A 16,473-nucleotide genomic window follows, 5' to 3' on the forward strand; every position below is an offset into this window, starting at 1 on the left:
ATCTTGCAATAAAGCAAAAACCAACAAGGAAAAAAATACTCGACTACAACTAATGTTCACTTTATTCAATCTTGTTCTCTCAACTCAGAAGACAACAAATGACCACATAAAAAAGGGGAACATTTCAGAATATATACATAAAATTGGTCTGGGTATCTAAGATGTTTGCTTTAATAGAAAATTGGTATCCCAAATAACAAAGTGTTCTACTTAGCTTCTATAGTAGTCATGCCCAGGCTTTATAGTCACTACATATTCATTGAAGGTATTATATTACTTCCATGACTAAAAAATGAGGCACTCATAAGACAGATAGAAATGAAAAGATATATACTGTCTATCTTCATGCTGTATTAATGGTTTTATTTGAAAGTAGCCCTTGCTCATTCTGGCTGTTTAAAAAAAAAACAAAAACAAAAAAACAACAACATAGGGCAGTAAAGGGGGTGAAGGGAAAACATCTACTTGAGGGAGCAAATTAAGTAAAAAGATCCAAGACAGCTCCAACAAGTCAGAGAATCTCCACAAATGAGGCTTTAATAATACTTCAGTGGTAAGGCATTTCACTTTTGTCTTTTTTTTTAATTATGACTCATTAGATACCATTCTAAAGGAGTATTTTAAACACAATAATTTTATAATGTAAAAAACTTATCACAGTAAATAGAAAGCTTAAAATAATCCTGAACATGAGAATAAGAAACTAACTTGTGACATCTGTGCCAGTGTTCTATACTGGCACTACTGTGTGTGTGTGTGTGTGTGTGTGTGTGTGTGTGTGTGTGTGTGTGTGTGTGTGTGTGTGTGTAAATGCAATACAATGTAGAAATGTCCAGCGCTGCTTTGCATTGTTTTAAAAAGTCATCAATTCATCCTAAATCCAAGAATTAGACTTTAATGACAGCATTTTGCCAATACAGATCAAATCATTTGAGAAAAATTTACTTTCTATTACTTGAATAAGGGAAAGGGAAAAAAACACCAAGACAAGAATCCATAGTAATAACAGTTACATTAAATGTTGAAATAAAAACTACTTTTGTTTACATCTGGAATTGAGATGTCTAATCTCTACTGTTTCTCCAAAAAACTAACAGGAAAAGATCACCTAAAAACATTTAGCTTTTTTAAAGCTTGCCATACACAAACTTCACATTGGCATTTTTCTTCAGTTTTCATCTCAACTTTTAGTACTTAGTATTAAGTTTAAAAATCAAACATAATTTGCTAATAATAAACAACTGCACACCTGATACTATGGCCATTTGGTAACTCGTCATGTAAAACTAACCCTAAATGTTGATTTGTCTTCAATTTCTAAATAGTAAAAGTAAAGCAAAAAAGTTTTCTCTCCTAATTAACTTTCTTGAAGACTGTTTAAACCCAATGTAAAATGAAGTAAAACTACACTATTATTAAAAATAAATTCTACATGAAGGGCAGCAATACTAGCACTTTCTGAACTAGTTATTTTAAATATTTGTAAGACAACTGGCTAAGAAAATCTTGATGCTATCCATGTAAATAGTAACCAGCAGATGCTTTCCTTAGGAAAGTATTCATCTTTTTGAAAACAGGACAAAGCACAACTGGAAAATTGGGGGAAATCATTACAGAAGACAAGTCATTGCAAGTGAAATGGAGGGCAACTTTTTGGCCATTCATATATTATAAAATATCTGATAAGATTTATTTAAAATGTTGTAGAATAACAATTTTTAATCTTTTGCGGTATCTGCCTATATCTTCCTGGTAAAACAGATAAATATGTTCTAATGACTTTATGTCAACATCTACAAATTCTCTGAAAATTTCAAAAGAAACTTAAATTAATATAATCAAGTTATATGCCAAATTTGATAGTTTCTCTATTTGTATGGACATATACCATGACAGGTGGCAATATGTTTTAAAATGCTCATTTTTTACAGTATAACTAAATTTCTAAGTGAAGGCAGGGCTCGCAAAGACCTTATTTTAAATACAAGAGAAAGGCCTACTGCAAAGTGCTAAAAAGTATAACACTGAATCCTATGGCAAGCTTTTTTTATATATATACTGATGTTTTAAAATATAGATTTAAGTAATTGCTTACCACTTTGGGAAAAATCGTTTAATTATAAAACCAGAACATTTGCTTTTTATTTTGGTAGCTTATGTGGCTAACTTTCATATTTAAAAAATCTTCAGATTTGAGTTATGGGCTTTAATACTATTTGGAAATTCTTATATGGTTTCTGAAGACCTATGCTGTTCATTTTCTCTGAGAACCTTTGTTATCATTCAAAAACAAACACTACCCTTACATTAAACCATGACCATTAAATACTTGGATCATGTGCCTAACTTTTATTTCTCTAAATTTCTACTTGTAGCTTTGGTTATAAGGGAAAAACCAAGTTTATGTGTTCATTTCTCTAAGATTTTACAGCACATTTCCAATGAGATACATTCTGCACTCCTCTATTAAACTGTCAACTCAACCAGGTTCCTTCTGGACAAATAAAATCAATTTGATTTTGTTTGTAGTTTTATTCTGTAAATAAAAAATTTTAAAACCTTGGGATTTATTCATGGAAAACTAGGAGAAATGTACTCCCTAATCCTCACCCAATGATGCACTAACTAGCAGGACTATGTTCTAACCAGTTTTTCCTAATGCTGTCAATCTCAGACCACACACCATGTCTACATTTAAGGAACACCTCAGTCTGTCCCAACTCCAGTAAGATGCAGTGTCGTTGGTGACGATATTCTGTAAGACTTATGATCTTGCATGACTATTGGCTACTGCTGCCTAAACGGAAAAGATAGCTGTGTGGGAAAAGGAGGATGAGGAGACTAATGAAAATCTTCTTTTGGACTTTTTTCCCCCTCTAAGTATAGGCATGCCCCTAACAAGCACAAAAACCCAACTCCCAATGCTAATCACTAGGAATATTAAATTATCAAAATTAAAAATAATTTCCTCAACTAGCACAAGATACTATACAATATTACAAACACAGACACATGAAAAAAAATCAGGCAGTAGAAAATGTACAACAGCTTTGGTGTTATACAAAATAACTTCCAAAAACGATTGACAGTGAAGCACAAAGTTCATGTTTTCTTACCACAGATACTCCACTGCTGATTTCTGTTTCCTTTACGTTCTTGGTAAGGTCTCAACAGCCATGAGAGACAGAATGTACAGTTCACTTAATAAGAACTGCTAGGAACACCATGACATTGTGCTCCAGAGACGTCATTAGTAAGTCTCACCTCTGCACTGTGGCTCTGTGGCACATTTCCTGTCAAGATCACAGCAGGTCCAAAATAAAGTGACAACTAGATTTAATAAATTAATATACATTTGTTTAAAGATGTACAATGCACATTCTGTTTAATCCAAGGTTTTAGGGTATCCAGGAACTTCTATTTACACATATACAGATCTCAGACAGCAGTGATGTCAGAAGATGCAGGAAGGCAGCAACTTAACCTGCTGCTCTCTCCAAATGCTGAGAACACAAGTCAAATACATTTAACTTAAAAAAAATGCTGAGAGATCACTGGAGAAAATCTCCAAAGAGAGAAGTCCACAGAAAAGGACACGTAAAGGCAAGGGGAAGGTCAAGGTAGTTGAGACAACCACTTTATTCTTGGGACGACTGTGGAGGTGGCGAAGACGTGCCTTGTTTGCCAGATTTCCGTTCATAGTTCACAAGGCGTTGGCCCACAAGGTACCTAGGATGTAAAAACAGGGTAGTTACTCTCTTCTATGATCTTACATATTGAAACGTACTTCCAAAAAGCAGTCAGTGATTCATTTCTAAAAATGAAAAATCAGATCACTTCACTCCTACTTTCATGGTTAGGCAGGTAGAAGGGAAGTCTAGAATGAACACCTGCCAAAGGCACAAAGGCAGGCACCTTATAGTGAGGGGCGGAAGACCTTCCCATCGGTCTTCCTATAGCAAAGACCTGAGCGGCACAGGTCAGAGGCCTCAGTGTGGACAACGGGGCACGTGCCCCAGTCCATGGCTTCTCGTGAACTCATACGCTCAGAGACCCGAGGAGGGTAAGGCAGAAAAACTTACGCAGGGATTTATCTGTATGGACTGTATTTTATGAAGCAGCTTAGTGGGCAGATCTGAAGAAACGGACTGGAAATACAACAGTCAGAAAGCTGGGTAGAGGGGACTTACCCTAACCTTTTTAGTAGAACCTGAACAGCTCTAGCTCTAGAGAAAAGGAGATATCAAAGGACAATGATTTCAATGATATCAAATGGGAGATGATAGAGAAGTGAGTGTATGCGAGTGACAGAAGGTAGGGGGGTATGGTCCAAGAGCAGAATATTTAGATTTCCTAATTCATATGACATGTTGACAGGGAGGTTATGGCCAAGAGTGCAGGACAGTAGACACAGAGACAGAAGTAACTGTGGTTGAAATGACAAGGTTGGAGGTCCTCCACCAGAACGCTACAGCCCAAGACATCAGCCGGGGTTGCTAAAAAGCAGCAGTGATGTGCCTCACTAAACATGGGAATGACCTCGAGCTTGACCCCTGGAAGCCTGTGAGTGACAAAACTGAATGGCAACAAGCTAGAGGGGCAGAGTACAAGTGTGCAAGTACCATACCATTTGGAAGCATCGATGGCAGATCAAGGAATGCCCAGTAAGACCTTACCAAAACAAGAGAAGTGAGAAAGCAGACTCTCATCACTGAAACCTCCTCCCCCTTCTTTCATGTCTGAAAGACTTTGTACTCCGATCACCTAAAAATGCACTTGTGTTTTCCACCGTCAGTATAGGCTTTGGAGAAGCCTTGAACACTCTAAACTTAAAAAATAATACTCTTAGGAGTCCTCAGAGTAAATAAGGTGAGCATATAATTTGCTGTCCAAACCGAGGGTTCTGTTAATGATGACATGAAAGCAGCATGTGTAAACTGGGACTCTCCCAGGCAAACCAGGATGGATAGCTATAAACTCACTTTTTTTTTGCTAGACAACATTGAAGCAGAGCAAGACTCAGCCTTCTGTGAGGACATGGAAGATCAAATGGCTGCTATCCTTGGCTGTTCTCAATCTCTCAGTGAGGTAAGGTCACAGAGTTTTCTCAAAACAGAGGCTCGACACATTTGCAGTAACCTTGCAGCCTCTCTCAGCAGTGGTCATAGTAACCTAATGGCCCTTGATTGCAAAAAAGGCTTAGGCAGGTACTGAAAATTCTTAACATAGATTTCTTTATATCTCAAACTATTTTATATTTTGTCAAATCAAAGCATCTGAAAACTCTGAAATGAACATTAAAAAGATCTTCCTCCTCAAACCATTTTCTCCCAGTCTTTTCATTTTTCATTTATATCAGCAATTTTTCAACCTTTTTCATCTCATAGCACACATAAACTACTTACTAAAATTCTGTGGCACACCAAAAAAGATAATTTTTGCTGATTTGACAGAATAATAGGTTTAATTTTTATTCATTTACACCAAATGTTATTATTGTGTTGGCTGTTGTCTTTTTTTTTTATTTGACAATCTAAGAAAAAAGAGGTTAGTGCCCCTGACTAGTCAGGTATTATATGTTTTAAAAATTCCTGCAGCACACCAGTTGAAAATCGCTGATTTACATAAATGACAACTCCGTATTACTAGCTGCTCAGTACAACAGTCTTTAATAATGCTCTTTCACACCCTCATCCAATCTGTTACCAAATTCTATTAATTCTACCTCAAAATACACCCAGAATCTGAGCAATTTTCCCTTCTGTGATTCATCACATTAGACACAAACATTAACAAGTGAGAAATCTTAATATGAGTGGCTAAATTATGGAAGTCTAGACTTACTTGTCATTTTTAATATGTTCATAAAGGCGCTTAAACTGGCGGACCTGGAATGACAAGATCCCCATCAATACCACGACCATCAGTAAGAATGGATAAATCCGCCGGTGGACCAAGTTCTGCATTTCCGCAGTAACACCTGTAAACCAAAAAAGGAGAGCTCTTAAGTGTATATGGAATGGCAGTGAAATAAAAATATGTCCTTTCACGAAGAAGAGGGGACTGGTCGGTGATGCTTAATTAAAACCTATCGCATATAAATGAAGTAAGTCAACAAGTGAGGTCAAACTGGAGCACCAGGAGGAGCCTTTGAAGTAAGCCTAGGAGCTAGATTATGTTCTAAAGGCCACAGAGAGACCAAAGAAAGGATGTTCACTGAAGAGAAAAAATGAGACTCATCCTTTTGAAAGTCACTGTGGCCGCAGTATAGACAACGAATTAGTTGTCAAAGCAGGGAAACTAGACAGGAGGCTGTTGATGTTAAGGTGAGAGATGATGCACAGCTCAACGAGCCATGGATAAGAGTGCCAGAAATGAGAGAATGAGTTTCAGATGTCGGGTCAGTGGGACTTGAAGACCATTTGAATATGGAGAGCAGAGAGCCTCAGGTAACATGAATGCCCTTCAAGGTTTCTGACTCATGCAACTTGATGGATGACAACACTAGTCAGTATGAGTAAATTCATAAGAAAAAGATTTAAAGGGGGAAACTTTGTGCTTATAATTTTGAGCACATGCTGGGTTTAAGTTCCTGTGGGGGTCCTTCAGTACAAAACTGATCATTTCTAGTTCATGAATTGTCACAAATCAGCAACTCCTCTTGGGTTTTCCTTTTATGCTAAAAAACATTTTAAAATTAATTACAACATATCTTTAATTTTATAAGTATGTGATCACAGCACTTCTAGTTAGAAGATAACTTGAAGGAAATCTGTTCTTGCCTATTTTGGGGAGAGTGTAAATGTCAATACTTTCTCATCTGCCTAGAGAAAAACAAAACTGTACCAAAGGCTTTATGATCCTCTTAATCTTGCTCCGAGTAGTCAAATTAAGAAAAATTGTTTTTTAAATCATTGTTTTAGCTGGGTTTATATTTACAAATAAAGCATTTGGGGCCAGCCAACCTATGATACCAGAAGTGACAATAATGTAACAATGTCAATAAAGGTGCTCTCTCGCCGAGCCCACGTGGCTCAGTGGTTGAGTGTAGTAGACCTATGAACCAGAAGGTCACGGTTCAATTCCTGGTTGGGGCCATATCCCCAGGTTGCAGGCTCAATCCCCAGTAGGGGGCGTGCATGAGGCAGCCAATCAATGATTCTCTCTCATCATTGATGTTTCTACCTCTCTCTCCCTCTCCCTTCCTCTCTGAAATCAATAAAAATATATTTAAAATAAAATAAAATAAAGGTGCTCTCCCAAGTTCCCCAGCCAGCATTACTCACCTAGTAAAGGAACAATGCCAGACGCGATGATATAAGGTACACACAGGGACAGCAAGAGCACAGAAATCACAGGCGCTGCCAGTTTACGAATGATATAGTAAAGATCAATGTTTCGGATGCCATTTGCATAAACCTGAAAATGGGGGGAAATATGAGAACAAGGATACAAAACAATTCCTCCAAGTTTACAGAGTAATCTCTACTGAATCCATGCTGCAGGGAGTTGAATCTACCAGTCTCAAAGGATTCAAACGGATTATTTTTCCAAAGTCAAGGCAAATTCTGGAATACAAACGTAAGTGTGGTACCCACAAGTTTTTAAAGAAATGCATTTACCTCCTTATACTTTGAAATTAACTCTGCTAAGATATGAAATAATAAGACACTAATCTAGAATCATAATTACACTAGCCTTGATCTGTACAATAATACCAGATGGCATCCAATAATATTAGTTTAAGACCATATTAAAGTAACTCCGTAAGTCATCTGTTACCATTTAAGACTGCATTCATTTTATTATCTGAATACTAGAGGCCCGGTGCACCAATTCGTGCACGGGTGGGGTCCCTCAGCCTGGCCAGACCAGGAGGGGAAAAGAGAGGGACCGCAGGAGGTTGGCTGGCCACGAGGAGGTTGGCTGTGGGAGCACACTGACCACCAGGGGGGAGCTCCTGCATTGAGCATCTGCCCCCTGGTGGTCAGTGCACATCATAGCGACTGGTCATTTGGTTGACTGGTCATAATGGTCGCTTAGGCTTTTATATATATAGATAAAAAAAACATTATAAAGAACATGTTTCTGAAAAACTTGTATAAATCAAATTTTAACAAACCAAAGGTACTTTATGTAAAAATGTAATATAAAATTATTCTACAGTGAATATTTTTTAATTCAAAAATTTCTAGAGCATTTTCATAATCTTACCCAGAAAGTTCTACTGAATAGTACTGCAGAGGAAAGAGTAGATTAAAGAGGGAAAACCTTGGGAATAATGAGAAACAAAGATGGCATGCAAAGGAAGACAAAATGGCTAGAGTGGTGTTCCTGTATTTCCCTAGCACTTCAACCTCACCTTGCCCACAGTCACACCTCAAAGTACAACTCACTCCATCCCTCAGGAGAGGGCCAGAAAGAATGACCAACTGGATTAACCACTAGAGGTAGCTTCTAATCCCAAAGAAACCTGGTTAGCCCAAATGCATTTACAATCATGTTGTAAGGCATCCTAGTGTTTCTCAACCATTTTAAACTTACACATATGTATGAGAAAAGAAAGCATCAGAGAGCAAAATATTACAAAGATCAACAGTGCTTCACAGCCTCCAGCAGTGATTAAACCCTTATTCTCCATTCTCTTTTGCAAGGGCAAAGGAGTCTTACGTGGAGACTCTAGAGCAGTGGTTCTCAACCTTTCTAATGCCGCAAACCTTTAATATAGTTCCTCATGTTGTGGTGACCCCCAACCATAAAATTATTTTCGTTGCTACTTCATAACTGTAATTTTGCTACTGTTTTGAATCATAATGCAAATATCTGTGTTTTCCAATGGTCTTAGGCGACCCTGCTAGCGGTTCTCAACTATTATGAATCGTAATATAAATATCTGTGTTTTCCAATGGTCTTAGGCGACCCTGCTAGCGGTTCTCAACCTGTGAGTCGCGACCCACAGGTTGAGAACCGCTGCTGTAGAGCCTAAGACCATTGGAAAACACAGATATTTACATTATGATTCATTAACAGTAGCAAAATTACAGTTATGAAGTAGCAACGAAAATAATTTTATGGTTGGGGGTCACCACAACATGAGGAACTGTATTAAAGGGTCGCAGCATTAGAAAGGTTGAGAACCACTGCTCTAGCGTAGTGGCCCGCACTCCTACCGTGAATGGATATGCTGCCATGCAGTCCACTATCCAGCTCACTTTGGAGCACTTACAAAGTAAGGCCACACTTAAGTGATGCATGCAAACACACAGCAATTCCCTGTCTCTCCCCACCCCCACAAATCTCCAAGTATAGGGATTTTTTTTTATTATTATTACCATTTTCTTGTGCAGACTGAGCTGGAAACGACTGCCCTTTATTTCCTATACATAAAAAGTAGGTGCACCTTTATTGCTACAGAATTGTAACACTTTATTTATTGGGCACTGGATAAGAGGTTTGTCCACAAGAACATTTTCTAGATAACTAAAACTTAATTAAGCATCAAATCTGTTATGTTGGCTATTTTGGATAGAAATCTCCCTAAAATGAAGTGTATATTTCCTAGTCTTATTATCAGGATGCAGAAGCACAATCTCTTTTTCAAGGTTTTATCACCACAATGACTTTATTATCTGATGGTTCCATAATACTCTTAGGGGCTACATAGCTAGAATATTCCCAAACAGCTCTAATTTTGTAATCTATTATTTTTTCTGCCTTTTATTTGTTGCCTCGCACAATAGCTTTTTCCCTACTACAGGCTTAGAAAACTAAACAACAAGCCTCCATCAGAACTCCTGCCCTGAAAAAAAGCACAATGCTAATTTTTGTCTTTACTTTGGATAAAGTTCTAGGTACTTTAAGCTCCTGATGAACCTTTAGATAAGAGAAGTCTTAAGAGTGGAAGATGAAAATTCATGATGATGAAAGAGCAAATGACTCCTCCTTTTTAAAAAAGAGTTATATATGCTCATTAAAGAAAATGTAGAAAACTCAGAAAAGATGAAAGAAGAAAAATGAGTCCCATCAGCTAAATATAATCATGATTACTCCCAGTCTTTTTCTGAAAAATTATTTTACTTACCTGCTCAATCACAGTTTTCAACCACCACTGAGGACCCATCAATGTTATAGCTGCAATGATTTTGGCGTGCAGGACTCCAAGTGCCCAGTCCTAGGTTAATAAAAAACATTTAACAGATTTTTGCTGTTCTTTTTAGCAGTAACCCAACATAGAAGCTATATAATTTTCTTAATTATTTCATTTCAAAACAGAAGTCCTGTAGGATGAGTAAGAGTTTTACAGAAGACTAACATTATGCTGGAAAATACAGGAATTCTTTTCTCAATGACTCAAGTACAACATTCCTATCAAAATCATTCTTGTATCTTTCAGAAATTTACTTTATTTTCCCAAGAGAATTAGGAAAAGCATAACATTAATGGAGATGTCAAGGAGCAAATAAATAAAACTTTATTTCATCAAACTATTCTTGGGCTGTTTTATTGGTGTTAACTGAGCTGATTATGCCAACATGTGGAGCCATGTTTGGCCTAAAGAAACCACCCAAAGGCTCCCAGACAGCTTCCAGCTTGGTGCCTTCACAGCTCTGCTGAACTGTTACTAGAACCTCTGCTGCCACCCCAGGCTCCTCCCTGTGGGAGATGCCTCACTTAAGAGGTCCACAGATCACTGCGATTCAAGCTCTTTCAAGACCCACTGCTTTCCAGTGTTTTCCCTCAGCCAGAATACACCACGCTAGTTCCTCTGCTGCATTCCTCAGTCTCCCACAGATCAGCAGCTGCTTGATGCAGGAAAGGCAAGGAGCTTAGAGTCAAGAATGAAAAAAAAACAAGTTGTTCTGTTTTCAAAGTTCAGGGTTTTAATATTAAGGACACCACGCTGCACATGTCTGTGTACAACTTGTTTTTCCCTTATTCAAAAACATACCTGAGCCCTGCCGGACAGCTCAGTTGGTTAGAGCATCATCCCGATACATCAAGGTTGTGGGTTTGATAACCCGTCAGGGCACATGTACAAATCAACCAATTAATACATAAACAGATGTTTCTCTGTTTCTCTCTCTCTCCCCCCACAACTCCCCTTTCTCTCCCTCCCTCCCTCCCCCTCTCTCTAAAATCAATACATAATTTAAAAAAACAGCCCTAGCTGGTTTGGCTCAGTGGATAGAGCATTGGCCTGCGGACTAAAGGGTCCCAGGTTCGATTCCGGCCAAGGGCACATGCCCGGGTTGTGGGCTCAGTGCCCCCAGTAGGGGACATGCAGGAGGCAGCCAATCAATGATTCTCTCTCATGATTTATCTTTCTAGCTCTCTCCCTTCCTCTCTGAAATCAATAAAAAAAAAATTAAAATTTTTCAAAAGACATCTGAGAGATACGTATATCAAAACAGACAGTTCTACTTTTTTCTTTTTAAAAAAAAATATTTTTAACGATTTCAGAGAGGAAGGGAGAGGGAGAGATGGGGCATCATTGATTGGCTGCCTCCTGCACGCCCCACACTGGGGATCGAGCCCGAAACCCAGGCATGTGCCCTGCATGGGAATCGAACCCGTGACCTCCTGGTTCATAGGATGACGCTCAACCACTGAGCCACGCCAGCCAGGCTCTACTTCATTCTTTTAACTGCTACAATAAATTCCAAAGTAAAAATTTACTACATTTTATTTATTCATTCTATTAATGGACATCAGAGTTGCTTCTAATTTTTTTGACATTATAAAAATGATATAGCAGCAGAAAAAGCCTTGTTCTTGCCTCTTCCTACACTCACATGTGTAAAAATGTTTCTTTGCAGCAGATTCTTAAGAGGGAAACTGCTGGGTCACAATATATAATCATTCTTGAAATTGGATAATTTCAAATAATTCTCCAAGGCAACAATGTTGGGTACTGCAAGATCACGAGAACACACATGTAACTGAACAAGTTGCATTTACTACTCACTGAGGTGAGGAAGAACACAGAATGGGGAACTGGAAATGCTTAGTAACAGCGTGTTAGGAAGGGCCTGATACAGGATTTCAGCTTATGTGAGGTGATTTGGGAAGGATTTAAGGAAGCAGGGCCTTGCTCTGTGGCAGATGTTATTAGAAAGCAGAGGATCTATAATTGGGTATCTTAATAAATCAGACTGAGGGACAGGCTGAGGCTAAAACTGTATTGGTAATGAAGCAGCAGCCAATCATGTTTGCCGGGACTGAGGATATTGGTCATTTTTGTGGTTTGGACAATACTAATGTTTTACCTGTGTTCAGACATGATTACAGCAGGGGTCTTGTTTTGTCTTGATCCATCATGGTCAGAGTGACCTTATGTAATGCTGACATTCTGTAAATTGTTGATGCCCAACAGAACACCAAGGCCTAGCTCATAGTGCCAGGCCAGCTCCTGGATATTGAGCTGCCTTGTTTTTTCTCAATGCTGCATCCTGCATAACACTAGGAGGCACATACTATCTGTTAAGGAGTCTTTCTAAACAAATGCTTAAAATCACTTTAAAAATTAAGGATTTGTCTCATGCCAAATCTATATAGAAATATCATGTGCAAAAGACACGCACTTACCTGCCATGGGTAAAAAAGGGGAGTCTGATCCAAGGGAACCCTCAGGGGGGCAACAATAACCAGCTCAAACAGGAGTCCTAGAAGGAGTGGGACAACTCCAGCCAGCAGCACCGCAACTATCAAAGTCTTCATTATCTATTAGGAAACGAAAGGCCACGTCATTAATGAGAGTCTTTCTGACTTTTAGCCAAGCTCTTCATTCCATCTGGAAGTTTTTCTTCTTTGCCCTTTTGTCTTAACAGAATGAATACATTACCTTAAACAACTTACACATACTGTATGCTACATGTTTAAATGAGATTTGAATATATGACTATAAAAATTCAAGCTATAATGAAAACATATTACTATGCTTTATTGCTACAAAATTATAGAAATTTCATTTTATTACATACCAGAAGCCTGGTGCACGAATTTGTGCACCAGTGGGGTCCCTTCGGCCTGGCCTGCAGGATCTGGCAGAAACCGGCTCTCCAACATCCCCCAAGGGGTCCCGGACTGCAAGAGGGTGCAGGCCAGGCAGAGGGACCCCACCAGTGCACAATCGGGGCTGGGGAGGGACGCGGGAGGTTGGCCAGCTGGGGAGGGACTGCAGGAAGGCTCCAGAGTGTGTCTGGCCCATCTTGCTCAGTTCTGATTGGCCAGACCCCAGCAGCAAGCTAACCTACCCATTGGAGCGTCTGCCCCCTGGTGGTCAGTGCACGTCATAGTGACTGGTAGACCATCTGCCCCCTGGTGGTCAGTACATGTCATAGCAAGCAGATGAGCGGCCTTAGCATATCATTAGCATATTACGCTTTGATTGGTTGAACAGACAACCGGACATTTAGCATATTGGGCTTTTATTATATAGGATATTAACTAGGTGGCTGTGCTGTTTTTCTCAATCTCATTCTTAGTAGTAGGCTTTTGTTTGTCCAAGAAAAACTACTGAATGCCCCAGGCCTCTGATCCAATGGTAACCCACCCACAAGCTGATCTATGACTCCTGAGGTTCAATGGTATAGGGAAAGGGCTCAGCATAGTCCTAATTAAGGTAATTAATCAAGATGATCAAAGTGTCTCCATCTGGAACAGTGTGGTCCAACAGAACTTACTATAATAGAAATGTCCTACATGTGTATAGTCCAGTATGGTAGCCATTAGCCACAGGGCTACTATATTAGACAATGCAGCTCTAGAATTTGGACAAAGTTTTAAAATGGAAAAAAAGTATACACAAAGAGAAAATAAGAGATAGGATAAAAGAGCCACTATGAAATCCTGACAAAAGAATCAGTCTTTAAAAAGTGGCATTGATGTCTGATGACCTCCCTTTTCTTAAGACAGCCTCTGTGAGTACATGTGTTTCAACAACAGTGATAATATGGTGTGCTTGAAGACGCAGTACTTGCTCCTTTAAATGGCAAATTAATGATTTAAAAGAACATCAAATGAAAACTAGAATTAGGTGGTTTCTGTATTTTAAATATAGTTAAGTGTCTCATTATCTTATGAATTAAATAGCAATTAAATCCCTCCACTCATAATATACAATGAATCTCTTGTTTTCTTTCAACATTAATATTAAATGGATATAAACTTTCACTGAAACCAAAATATAGATTCAAATACAAAACAAGAGTTGGTTATACAAATTAAAAGGCATAAGCAGTTACCTACATTACAATCAATAAATTGCCATACTTGGACCATTACTAGTATCTTACAGTGACATTTTCCCCCATCTTTGTGGCAATTAAGTTCTTTATTGAGAGGAAAAATTTCCATTATTTACTACACTTTCACATTAGCCAAGACATTCTTGAATTAGCCATATATTGTGTAATTAAAGGAAACGAATTTATCTGAAAAACTGACTCAATCCTGAAGTCAAGATTTTACATATTCAAATAGATCAAAAAACCAAATTTTAGAAAAAAATACCATTAAAGAAAATTTCTACTTAAATTTATTTTAAATTCTACAGAATACCTTTTTCCTTAAAAATATAATCAATCTCCAAACTAAGTTTTCTAATTCTATTATTTACTCAAGAGCCTTACTGGATCACTTAATAACATGATTTTCTTTTACCTCTCAAATACATTTGGCTGTGGTTCTTAGAATGAACTAAAAAGCCACTATCTTAAAAGGACTAGCCCTTTTAATTAAAAAAATAACTCTCTTGATGCTAACAGAATAATGAAGAAACAAAGGTGAAAAGATTTTTTTAAAATAACTGAAAAATATCCATTATTCCTATTAGATCAGTCTTTATTAGAAAAACCTACCATAAGGGACCACTCTTTAACCTTCTGGAAGATTACTCTTCGTCCTTGGGGCATCCAGGCCACCAGCACTGTCACTGCCCTTATGGTCAGCCAGCAAACATAGAGACCACAAGCAGCTGTGTAAAGCTCATGAATTTTGGCAGACCCTGTCCAAAACGACATTAACCAGCGGCCAGCAAATACTGAAAATAGAAAGGCTGATAAATAAGAAACTTGGCTACAAAAAGAGAACTACAATCTTAATGTTATTTTATTGGTATTTTCAATCCTTTTAAGTAATTAGTCAAAAGATAACACGTTTTAATATATTACTGTCTTCATTAAAAGCAAACAAACGAAAAAACAAAACCAAACACCTCACATTTAAAGAATACAATGATCTGATTAAAACACAACCAAAACATAGCTCATCACTGGGGACGACCTCTCCTGTGACATGCATTCTGACTTGCCATGCCAATTACTTGTGCTTTCGGGACTGAAAAAGCTTGAGGAGGTTGTTGTTTTCACTGTTTTTATCACAAAATGAAATCATTATGCACATAAGACAAAAGTTAGAAATTTTATTTTCTATTACTTGTGTTGTCAATACTTTTAATCTTTAGAAGCATTAAAAATAATTTAGAACAATTTTATTTCAAATGACTACCTAGACAGAAAACTAAGTTTATTTTAATAAGTGGGCACAACAACATTTGAAAACACAATAACCGAAGAATATCATCTTAATTTTCTTGGGAAAAATTAGAATCTAAATATACTAGGAACTTAGGAAACAGATTTGAAAGTTGTCTAAGGCAGTAGTCGCCAACCTTTCAGACTTCACGGACCACCAGTGGTCCGCGACCACTGGTTGGCAACCGCTGGTCTAAGGAATAGCCTCAGATACAGTTATCATAAATAAATTCTACAATGTACTCAAAATAAACCTAATTCTCAAGCAAGATCATTTATTTAGTAACATTCTTTACATGGTTACTTCTTAATAAGGCTAGAGAGAACAGCAAGACCCATATTTACAATGCATTTTTCTATGAACTGATTTCTCCTTAATGTACAACTATCTGTTATTTTTTTAATTCTAAAAGGAGCTAGTGGTTGTCCTGAGCAATTTCCATATACTATCATTAATCCTTCTTACAATCCCTCATCATAGCTACTACTTCCATTTTGAAGATTAAGGAACTAGGCTCAGCAATAGAAGCTTGCCCAATCAAGCTCACACAAGGGTAGAGGCTGAATTTGAACTCATGTCTACATGCTCTTGACCACTGAAACCGCAGTCTCCAATCAAACTAAACCAGCTCAACTGTCAAGTCTTACAGGACATAATGCTGATAAACACACTTCTTGGCAGCCTTACAAATGGCTTGGGTGAAAAGATAATTTTATTTTTAAAGACAAATACCTGTAAATGTTACATAACATGAACACATTTGCATGTTAATGTGAAGATATAATAATCACTGATAATTCTATAAAAATGTCTATATATATTTCTACTACAAGGGCTTTTTCATTTTGATTTTTGATTTTTAAAAATGTAAAGGCCACTTTCTATTCCATACTTCATAATCTCCTAAGCAAAAGTGTTTTTGAGAGGACAGGGTTAGGT

At 37.7% G+C, this 16,473-nt stretch overlaps 1 protein-coding gene across 1 annotated transcript in view; it reads right to left on the bottom strand.

The window, feature by feature from the left end:
- Nucleotides 1–511: 511 nt before the first annotated feature.
- The window catches only part of MARCHF6 (membrane associated ring-CH-type finger 6), a 64,690-nt gene continuing 48,728 nt past the window's right edge, over nucleotides 512–16,473 (bottom strand). Inside the window, exons 21-26 of the mRNA XM_080681768.1 lie at nucleotides 14,859–15,040; nucleotides 12,586–12,720; nucleotides 10,082–10,171; nucleotides 7,287–7,419; nucleotides 5,845–5,980; nucleotides 512–3,729 (exon numbers count right to left, since the gene is read on the bottom strand). Coding sequence (XP_080537894.1) covers nucleotides 3,639–3,729; nucleotides 5,845–5,980; nucleotides 7,287–7,419; nucleotides 10,082–10,171; nucleotides 12,586–12,720; nucleotides 14,859–15,040 — 767 coding nt within the window. The 3' untranslated portion in view covers nucleotides 512–3,638. The remainder of the gene's footprint in view (nucleotides 3,730–5,844; nucleotides 5,981–7,286; nucleotides 7,420–10,081; nucleotides 10,172–12,585; nucleotides 12,721–14,858; nucleotides 15,041–16,473) is intronic.

The sequence above is a fragment of the Plecotus auritus genome (genome assembly GCF_963455305.1).
Source record: "Plecotus auritus genome assembly, chromosome: 7".
Lineage (NCBI taxonomy): Eukaryota > Metazoa > Chordata > Mammalia > Chiroptera > Vespertilionidae > Plecotus > Plecotus auritus.